Below are 11,355 nucleotides of genomic sequence, written 5' to 3'. Positions count from 1 at the left end.
AAATCAGTAAATCTGATCCTCCTTTCTTTTAGTTCAAAGTTGAAGGCTTATAGAATTTAAGTCAATCTGCACAAACTTTGCAATTCTGCACAGGTTTTTACACCCACATACTTGTACTGACTGCTCATAATGTAGTATCTGCAGACATGCATCTGATTGTGAAATTGTACATCATTTACTTAAGCACATACTGTATTGCACCTTTAAATACATAGCTGTATATTGAAGTGAAAATATATTATTTCATATGTATGAGTACACTCAGATGTTAGACTTCAAAGATTTTTATTGTATGTTTCAGGGACTCATTTATAATGTCATTTTTATGTTCAGAATTTAGTTTGCGCTCTTAGGATAAATTTCCTCATGGCACTTTACGATTGCTTTTCTTCAAATCAGTTGCAATCAATAATACTGAGAATTTTGAATATTCCATGCCATTTAGTTTGTCAAAAACTTACAAAATGCTTAGATTTTCTGTAGTTTTCTTAAATACAGAAAATTCAACAAGGTTGTGGAAAATTTATGAACTTAAACGTTCCAAGTTTTTAATCATTGTTTAAATGTAGATTCCTATCGGTTTTGGAAGCAAATTTCTGCATTCTCATATAAGTTTGAAGCCCAGCTATAGTGCACATTAATGAAGACCACCATTATTACCCAACAAATTGACAGAAGGTAGTTTAAATAGTGTACTATACAGATAACTTCTTAGCTATTTTTGATTTATTGTCTGTATTTCCATCTCACTGTACTATCTTAAACATCAGTATTTTTATTAGAATAAAAAAATTCAAACAAACATCTCTAAACAGATAATTATATACCTGTTTTTGATTGAACACAAATGTTAAACAGAGTTTCTAACTCTGCAATGTTTTTCCACATCAGAGTAATTAACAAACAATGACGCCGATTTCTCCCATTGAATTGTTTTCGAACTTGTTGTTGTTCATTTCAAGGCTCATGTTCTGCATTGCCTTAACAAGATCATCTCTCTTGTCACCTCCTGCAGCACATTCCAGTACCTCCTCATCTACTTCATGGCAATGTCTGTCATCAGGCTGGATTATGGTAACACCATAGCCATTATTGGAATGAACATAATTGTTATGAAGTTTCAGTTTTGGTGGCGGAAGAACCTAAAAAAGGTGATATTCATATAATGAATTATCAGCCATAAGTCAACATTCCCTTCAGTTGCAATCTTGCTTTGATTCAAGAATTTAAATAGGAATGCATTATACAGGCGGTGTTCTAATCTGAACCTTACCTGCTAAGAACACACCTCAAAAACAGTTTTCATTTATGTAGCCACCATGTTACATAAGGAGGTATTAGGACGGATGATCAAAAACCTGGCCAAAGAGGTAGATGATAGAACATAGAACAGTACAGCACTGAACAGGCCCTTCAGCCCACGATGTTGTGCCGACCACTGATCCTCATGTATGCACCCTCAAATTTCTGTGACCATATGCATGTCCAGGAGTCTCTCAAATGTCCCCAATGACCCTGCCTCCACAACTGCTGCTGGCAACGTATTCCATGCTCTCACAACTCTCTGTGTAAAGAACCCGCCTCTGACATCCCCTCTATACTTTCCTCCAACCAGCTTAAAACTATGACCCCTCGTGTTAGTCATTTCTGCCCTGGGAAATAGTCTCTGGCTATCAACTCTATCTATGCCCCTCATTATCTTGTATGCCTCAATTAGGTCCCCCCCTCCTCCTTTTCTCCAATGACAAAAGTCCGAGCTCATTCAACCTCTCCTCATAAGATAAGCCCTCCAGTCCAGGCAGCATCCTGGTAATGTTTTAGGAATTTTAAATCTTAGGATTTGCCACTGCAGGGATAGCCTTCAATGTTTCAGTGATTAAAATTGGAGCTACACAAGAAGAATTTCAGAGACGGGAGGATGTAACAGTGATAGGAAAGCCATGAGATATGTGAAAACAGGAAGAGAATTTTAAAAATACAGGTACTGCCAAAAAAGGAGCCATTTGTCACTGGGACTTGAAGTGTTAAAGGACCTTAGTGCAAGTTAATACATTAGGATTTTGGGTGAGCTTGAGTTTATGTAAATAGAACAAGAAATTTTAAAAAACAGCAATAGGCTATTGGTCTCCTGGAGCTAATTCCACCCTTGGATAACAGCATGGTTGATCTTCTATCTTCTTCATATCTTCTCTATTCCCAAATCCCTGGCTTGCATACACACAGAATTTGAGAATCCATTGGTCTGTGAATTTAGAGACTTATAAACACCCTCTCTCATGGAGCAAAGACATTTCTACTCAACTTAGTCCCAGAATAAGGATGTTAGTCATTTATAAGACTATGATGGATAGTTCTTGATTCCACTGCAAAGGGAAACATTCTGTCAGTGCCTACTCTGTTGAACCCCTGAGGAATTTTACATATTTCACTCATCTCTTTTTTTATTAAGATAAAAAATGGAAGAGCACTGAAATAATACCAAGAGGTAATAAGAATAATAAATTCGGTAAGGCAATGCAACAATTTTTTACTCATTCAAGGGGCTGATAAGTCACTTTCAAAAAAGAATGAAGTTTGCACATTTAACATAAATTCCAAATCAAATGTTCCAGTATGAAGGAAACAATATACTGAGCAAAAATCAAAACAATAAATGTTCATTTTTCAAAATAGTGAGGGATTAATAAGGGTGAACATAAAACCTGTCAAGAAGAGCCAAGTGATTAAACTTTTATTGCCACTTTTTTCTGAAGTAACGTGAAAGGGAGACAGACAAGTACTGGTCACTGGGAAAGGTCTAGCTTAACAAATGGGTTTAATTAACACCTGAAACAAAAACAGCATTGGAGTGATGTAGCATGTCTGGCAGCATCTGTTGAAACAAAAGCAAAGTTAATGTTTCAAGGATAGTGACTCTTTAACTGAACCTGTGTTCACCTCTGCAACACACACCAAGTTGGCCTTGGCAGAATTCCTGCAAGAGTGGGAGTAAGAAGCATACTTACTTTCAACCTAAGCTTTCCTCATCTAGTCCAGTATGTGGACCAGTTTTTGGGGAGGAAGGAAGGATGTCTGTCTAGTTCACTTGCAGTCTCTCTCCCTCATGTAAACTTCCCTTGTTTCTCATGGAACACTTTCCCTCACTTCCTCCCTTATTCTGTTTCTCTTCTTCACACACCTTTCTCCTGCTCTCTCTTTGCCATTCCCTCTCTCTTTCTCAGATACATTCTGTTTCACTCATTCAGTGACACTTCTTGGCCTGTAATCAAAATGATTCACCACTTTGATTACAGTTCTTTAGAGAGCTGGTACCTGTGTGAGAAGGCAACAACCTTGACCTTTCCTCTGGAAACATGGATGCTGACTGTTTCCACACCATGAAACATGGAGTGGTTCCTATCCTGCACAGATTGATTGATTATTTTGTCTCTGGATTTTAAGCCTGAGGGTGAAGAAGCTACTCCTCTTTGCACAGTTTCCTGCTCCTTCAATCACAGAATAGTGCTAATAGGCACACCAACTGCAGGAGGGAATCAACCTATCATTTGAGGAGCAGCTCCTCACAGATCATCATTTGCTCTTATTTAAATTTCTATGGTAAAACTGGGTAGAGCCATGTGGCAGGCTAGATTCTGGTCCCTGTGCCACATGTTGGACAAGCCAGCACTAGAATGTAGAATGAGGAGTAGCTGAGGCAAACCTCAGAGATGAGTTCATGAGTTTGCAAAAAGTACAAGGTTCAGGAAGTTAGATAAAGAGGGAAGGAAAGGGGCTTACAAAGATCATAGATACCAGCATAGATCAGCTGGCATGTATGACTTTTCTCTCTGATTTACATTAAATGCAGTTAATTCGTGGGAATGAAGAACTACAGGTTTTGGTAAAAGTTAAGTTGGAAATTAGAGTGTGAAATTCACAATGTTCCTTCAAAATATGCAGCAAAATTTATATGGTCTAGTGGGAAGTTCAAGTCAGAGAATGAATATTTTACATGCAAGTTACAGTTCCACTGATGACCAAGGCACTAAACTATCTATAACTTAAAGTCCCAGTTTGATTCAGTTTATGTTGAGTTAGTTAATTTTAGTTAGGGCAATAATTAGCACATGATGCTTGACCTCACTGCCTATGAACGAGGGAGGAAACAAAAATCAAGCAGGTCTCCAACTCTTGATTACTACCTTATGACCAATAGTAGAATACTTTGAGAGTGTATCAGCTAAGAACAGATTTGAGCATGGCAAGGCTGCCCTCCAATGGCCACTGTTGACTGTAGAAAGACCAATCAACATCATTTGGAGATGCCGGTGTTGGACTGGGGTGTACAAAGTTAAAAATCACACAACACCAGGCTATAGTCCAACAGGTTTAATTGGAAGCACACTAGCTTTTGGAACGCCGCTCCTTCATCAAGTGATAGTGGAGGACACAATTCTAAGGCACAGAATATATAGGAAAAATTTACAGTATGATGTAACTGAAATTATACGTTGAAAAATACCTTGATTGCCTGTTGAGTCTTTCATCTGTTTGAATACCATGACAGTTTCACTTCTTTCATGTGTAAATCACAAAACCTTTTTTTAAAAGTTGCATGCTTAGGTTAGCTGTAACAATGGGTGATAGCTAGACAATATGTTGAAGGTGTTAGCCCCCTGTGTTCTCTGTCTATGCCATGATGTTTAGATTGATTCTAATCTAAAAAGAAAGATAACAGAGTTTTACATAAATTCATGCAGTTTTTGAGCAAAGTACAATGTAACTCTGCAAGTACAAAATCACCCCACAAAATATATGTGTGCATGTGGGTCTTTGTCTGTGTCTGTGTGTGTGTGTCTGTCTGTCTGGGTTGGGAGTTGTGAGTGTGAGAGAGAGAGCGTGTGTGTAGTGAGTGTAGAGTGTCTTAAGTCTGTGAGGAGTGCATGTATGAGTGTGGGAGTGTGTGTGCGTGTCTGGGGTGGGGGGTTGTGAGTGTCTGTGAGAGACTGTATATGTGTGTGCATGAGTGTAGAGTGGTCTAAGTCTCTGAGAGGATGCCTGTGTGAATGTGGGAGTGTGGGTGTCTGTGTATATGTGTGCCTGTGTGTATAGGAGTGCCTGTGTGTAGGAGTGTCTATGCGTGTATAGTACAATGGTGGTTACCTGTAATGTAACATGAACACAAGGTCACAGTTGAGGCCCTCCCTATGGGTACGGAACTTAGCTATCAGCCTCTGCTCGGCCACTTTTCGCTGCTGCCTGTCCCGAAGTCCGCCTTGGAAGATTGTCACCTGAAAATCCAAGATCGAATGTCCCGGACCACTGAAGTGTTCCCCAACTTGGAGGGAACCCTCCTGTCTGTTGATTGTTGTGCGGTGCCCATTCATCTGTTGTCGTAGCCATTGCTCAGTTTCCCCAATGTACCATGCCTCAGGGCATACTTGCCTGCAACATATAAGATAGACAACACTGGCTGAGTCGCATGAGTACCTGCCATGTACAAGGTGGGAGGTGCCCCCACGTGCAATGGTGGTATCTATATCCACACTCTGACACGCCTTGCAGCGCCTACCATGACAGGGTTGAATGGAATTGTCCTGAGAGCTGGGCAGCTTGCTATGAACAATGATTTGCTTGAGGTTTGGCGGTTGTTTAAAGGCAAGTAGTGGAGGTGTGGGGAAGGTCTTGACGAGGTGCTCATCCTCATTGATATTGTGTTGCAGGTCACGAAAAACATGGCGAAGGTTTTTTAGCTCCTGGGAAATACTGAACAATAAAGGGTACCCTGTCGGGTGCAGCCCGTGTCTCTCTCCTGAGGAGGTCATTACGGTTCCTTGCTGTCACACATCAGAACTGGCTGTCGATGAGTTGGACATCGTACCCTGGCTCTCAGGACAACTCTATACAACCCTGTCACGGTAGGTGCTGCAAGACGTGTCAGAGTGTGGACACAGACACCACCACTACACGTGGGGACACCTTGTACATGGCAGGTACTTATGTGACTCAGCCAATGTTGTCTATCTTAAACATTGCAGGCAAGGATGCCCTGAGGCATGGTACATTGGGGAAACTGAGCAAAGACTATGACAACGGATGAATGGGCACCGCACAACAATCAACAGACAGGAGTGTTCCCTCCCAGTTGGGGAACACTTCAGTGGTCCAGGACATTCGACCTTGGACCTTCGCGTGACCATCCCCCAAGGCGGACTTCGGGACATGCAGCAGTGAAACGTGGCCGAGCAGGGGCTGATAGCTAAGTTTGGTATCCAACAGAGACTTTGGGTTCATGTCACATTGCAGGTGACGATATTGCACTATACTCACACACCGACACTCCTACACGCACATACACACACATACACATATAGACACTCCTATACACAAATACACACGGACACACATATACACAGACGCACACAGGCACTCACACATGCATCCTCTCAGAGACTTAGACCACTCTACACTCATGCACACACATATACACTCTCTCACACAGACACTCACAACCCCCACCCCAGACACGCGGACACACACTCCCACATTCACACATGCACCCCCTCACAGACTTAAGACACTCTACACTCACTAAACACACACACATACACTCTCTCTCACACTCACAACTCCCAACCCAGACTGACAGACACACACACACACAGACAGACAAAGACCCACACGCACACATATATTTTGTGGGGTGATTTTGTACTTGCAGAGTTACATTGTACTTTGCTCAAAAACTGCATGAATTCATGTAAAACTCTGTTATCTCACTTTTTAGATGAGAATCAATCTAAACATCATGTCATAGACAGAGAACACAGGGGGCTAACACCTTCAACATATTGTCTAGCTATCACCCATTGTCACAGCTAACCTGAGAACGCAACTTTTAAAAAAAGATTTTGTGATTTACACATGAAAGAAGTGAAACTATCATGGTATTCGAACAGATGAAAAACTTAACAGACGATCAAGGTATTTTTCAATGTATAATTTCAGTTACATCACACTGTAAATTTTTCCTATATATTCTGTGCCTTAGAATTGTGTCCTCCACTATCACCTGTTGAAGGAGCGGTGTTCCGAAAGCTAGTGTGCTTCCAATTAAATCTGTTGGACTATAACCTGGTGTTGTGTGATTTTTAAGAATCAACATTAGCGAGCATCTGCAGGAGAAGAATGCAGATAAGAGGAGTATATTTGGGATGAAAAATCGATAACTGCATCAGGTTTATGTATCAACCAAGTAAATTCTACAATCAATTTAAACTATATTATTAAGAAATAATTCAAAACCACATGTTTATATAGGTCATCTTTTAGTGAACTATTTAATAGAAAGAACAGCCTTTCTTCACCTGCAGTTATCTCAATTTACAGGATTTTTATGATAACTGGTAAAAGTAATAGCTTTAAAATACTTTTCTCAAGCTCATTTGAATGCATTACACAGAAAACACTTCAAAGTTTCCATTACTAAACAGCTTACAAGATCACAGAGATTTACAGCACTGCAAAAGACCCTTTGTCCCATTAAATCTATGCTGTTGAAAAAAACAAGCACCTAACTATTCTAACCCCATTTTCCAGCATTTAGCCCAAAGGCTTGTATGTTTTGGTGTCACAAATGCACATCTAAATACTGCAGTCATAGAGACGTACAGCGCGGAAACAGACCCTTCAGTCCAACCTGTCCATGCCGACCAGATATCCCAACCCAATCTAGTCCCACTTGCCAGCACCTGGCCCGTATCCCTCCAAACCCTTCCTATTCATATACCCATCCAAATGTCTCTTAAATGGTGCAATTGTACCGGCCTCCTCCACTTCCTCTGGCAGCTCATTCAATACATGAATTCAAACAGCAAAGGCAGTAACGGTGCAGGTTTTCTCTCTCTCTCCTGCAACGACCTCACCATATGCTTCTACTTGAAAGTTATTAGGGTTTTTGTCTCTACCACCCTTTCAAGCAGTTAGTTTCAGATTCCCACTACTCTCTGGGTAAAAAAGCTTTTTAACATATCCCATATGAGACTTGCGCCCCTCACTTTAAATCTATACCTTTAGTTCATTGATCCCTACAAAAATGTTATGTGGTCCTTTCTGTCCTCCTAATCTGTGTCTGTCATAATTTTATGCATTTCAATCATGTGCCCAAAAACACCTGAGACCTAAGGGGCAACTTTTTCACACAGAGGGTGGTACGTGTATGAAATGAACTGCCAGAGGAAGTGGTGGAGATTGGTACAATTGCAACAGTTAAAAGGCATTTGGATGGGTATATGTAAAGGAAGGGTTTAGAGGGAAATGGGCCGGATGCTGGCAGGTGGACTAGATTGGGCTGGGATATCTGGTCAGCATGGATCGGTTGGAGCGAAGGGTCTGTTTCCGTGCTGTACATCTCTATGACTATGACTCTATGTGCCCCTCAGTCCCCACTGGTTGAAGGGAAACAACCCGAGCTGATCCAACCTCTCTTCATAAGTGTATCTCCAGCTAGGCAACATTGTGGTAAATCTCCTCTGTATCCTGTCCAGTGCAATCACATTCCTCTTATAACGTAAATTCCAGAACTGCACACACAATCCCTCAGCTCATAAAGGCAAATATCCCATAAGCTTTCCTTTCTTTTCCAACTTAATCAGCTCTCAAATTTCTCTTAAATTTTTTCATGCAAGTGAATTGATCAATACTTTACACTTACCTTCAGTTTGATACCTCCCAACATACTCTTGAGGACATCGGAACTTTTAATATTGCTGCATTTGTGAATATCATTTCCTTCCAAACAAGCAACACTTCCTGGGTATAGCTCAACTCCTGGTCCCTGTTAAAATTGAGACTCCAAGTTTGACCGTGTAACATTATATGAAATTATAGTGCAGCATATTTTTGATTAAATTACCATCTCAGGTGAAATCTCATTAGGTTAACTTGTTATTGCAACCAAGTTTCAACAATTATTGTGCAGCATGGAAGTATTAAATGAAAAGTGGTGACTGACAATAAAGTGAACTAACATAAGGAGGTTAGAATGCTGCCTAGGATTAACAACTGCGTTACTGGATAGACTTTGCATTCACTTTTTAGTTTAAAATTACCTTGATGTATCAGGAGGCTGAATAATAAACTCTCCTACTTGAAACACTATTTTCACACCCAGTTAGGAATACAAAAATCTGCCTTATCATTTATAATCTTTAAATGTGGAAAATGGTGAAAAAGTCAATTTCCATTAAAATGCTAGGATTGACGGGCAGATAACTGAAAACTAGCTTCGTGAAGTTATGCACTGGCTGTTCAACACTTAGGATGCAGTCCACTTGTCATATTTCTAGTTAATTCAAATTAAGTTAATATACAAAAATCATAACATCAATTTAGCTGTGCAGTTTACCTTTTAATAATTCAATTGTTTTGAATAGACAAAATTAATATTGGGCTGTACTGCTTTCACCTTTGGTCACCATGACTAAAGAACATGGGCATTCAATGCAGAAAAAGAAAGGAAAACTGTTCAAGGGTTTCTTTATTTTATATAGAAGGTTAATCACCTTTTGTTCTGTAAAATAAAGCCTATCCCTTTATAGCACTATTTCTGCAAAAGAGCCTGACCTCCAATTAGGTAATTGAGCTTAAAGCTACTAAGCATTTCTTGTACTCTAGTCCAATGCTGAACTGATAAGATTCATTACGGTACATCTGTACCATCCCTCCACAAATATTCTGGGAAAATTTTGTTTCTCTGGGAATGATGTCTCTAAAAGGATTGGCTGTTGATCCCAGCATTTAGTGTTTGATTCACTTGGTTCTCAAACTAATTGATGAACAACAACAACATTACTCTCATAAGGTTAATATGTCAGGAATAATTGTAGAAATATCACCCTCCCTAACCTCAATGCCTCTTTGTGGGCTCTTTAGCAAAGAATAATAGGAAATAGCAGTCAAGATAGAATTTGCAGTCACCACCCTGCCTGTGCACTGCAGTCTAATGTCCAGAAGATGAATGTCAGATGCTTTATGATATTTTCTTTTGATACAGTGGGTCATCATACAGAGATACAGCATTGAAACAGACCCTTTGGTCCAACTCATCAATGCTGGCCGAGCCTAATCTGGTCCCATTTGCTGGCACTTGGCACATATCCCTCCAAAACCTTCCTACTCAAATACCCATCCAGATGCCTTTAAGTGTTGTAATTGCACCAGCCTCCACCACTTCCTCTGGCAGCTCACAACATACACGCACTATCCTTTGTGTGAAAAAGTTGCCCCTGAGATCCTTTTCAAATATATTCCCTCTCACTCTAAACCTATGCCCTCTAATTCTGGACTCCCTGACCCTTGGGAAAAGACATTGTCTATTTACCCATGCCCATCATGGTTTTATAAATCTCTAAGGTCACCCCTCAGCATCTGACGCTCCAGGGGAAGCAGCCCCAGCCTATTCAGCCTCTCCCTAAAGCTCAACCCTCGAACCCTGGCAACATCATAGGAGGGAGACCAGAATTGCACACACTATTCCAAAAGTGGTTGAACCAATGTTCTGTACAGCTGCAACATGACCTTCCAACTCCTATAGTAAACGCTCTGACCAATAAAGGAATGCATACTAAACGCTTTCTTCACTAACCTATCTATCTGAGACTGGCTTTCAAAGAACTATGAACCTGCACTCCAAGGTCTCATAGTTTAGCAACACTCCCAAGAATCTTACCATTAAGTGTATGAGTCCTGTCCTGATTTGCCTTTCCGAAATGCAGCACTTTGCATTTATCTAAATTAAACTCCATCTGCCGCTCCTCGTCCTATTGACTCACCTGATCAAGATCCCATTGTACTCAGACGTAACCTTCTTCACTGTCCATCATGCCTCCAATTTTGGTGTCATCTGCAAACTTATACCTCCTATGTTCACATCCAATTCATTTATAAAAATGATGAAAAGTAGTGAACCCAGCATCAACCCTTGTGGCACACCACTGGTCATAGGCTTCCAGTCTGAAAAGCAACCCTCCACCACCCTCTGTCTTCTACCTTCGAGCAAGTCCTATATTTAAATGGCTAGTTCTCCCTGTATTCCATGAGATCTAACCTTGCTAGTCAGTCTACAATGAGGAACCTTGTCGAACGCCTTACTGAAGTTCTTATACATCATGTCCACCACTCTGCCCTCATCAAACCTCTTTGTTACTTCAAAAACTCAATCAAGTTAGTGAGACATGATTTACCACCCTCAAAGCCATGTTGACTATCCCTCATCAGGCCCTGCCTTTCTAAACACATGTACGTCCTGTCCCTCAGGATTCTCTCCAACTTGCCCACCACCGATATCAGGCTCACCGGTCTATATTTCCCTGGCTT

At 40.7% G+C, this 11,355-nt stretch overlaps 1 protein-coding gene across 1 annotated transcript in view; it reads right to left on the bottom strand.

Annotated features, from left to right (window-relative positions):
• Nucleotides 1-896: 896 nt before the first annotated feature.
• The window catches only part of LOC140479348 (testicular spindle-associated protein SHCBP1L-like), a 68,272-nt gene continuing 57,813 nt past the window's right edge, over nt 897-11,355 (bottom strand). Inside the window, exons 10-11 of the mRNA XM_072573257.1 lie at nt 8,693-8,815; nt 897-1,142 (exon numbers count right to left, since the gene is read on the bottom strand). Of these exons, the coding sequence (XP_072429358.1) occupies nt 897-1,142; nt 8,693-8,815 (369 nt within the window). The remainder of the gene's footprint in view (nt 1,143-8,692; nt 8,816-11,355) is intronic.

The sequence above is a fragment of the Chiloscyllium punctatum genome, chromosome 7 (assembly GCF_047496795.1).
Source record: "Chiloscyllium punctatum isolate Juve2018m chromosome 7, sChiPun1.3, whole genome shotgun sequence".
NCBI lineage: Eukaryota > Metazoa > Chordata > Chondrichthyes > Orectolobiformes > Hemiscylliidae > Chiloscyllium > Chiloscyllium punctatum.
The sequence above is the reverse complement of the archived record's forward strand: the minus strand, read 5'-3'. Positions and strand labels throughout refer to the sequence as shown.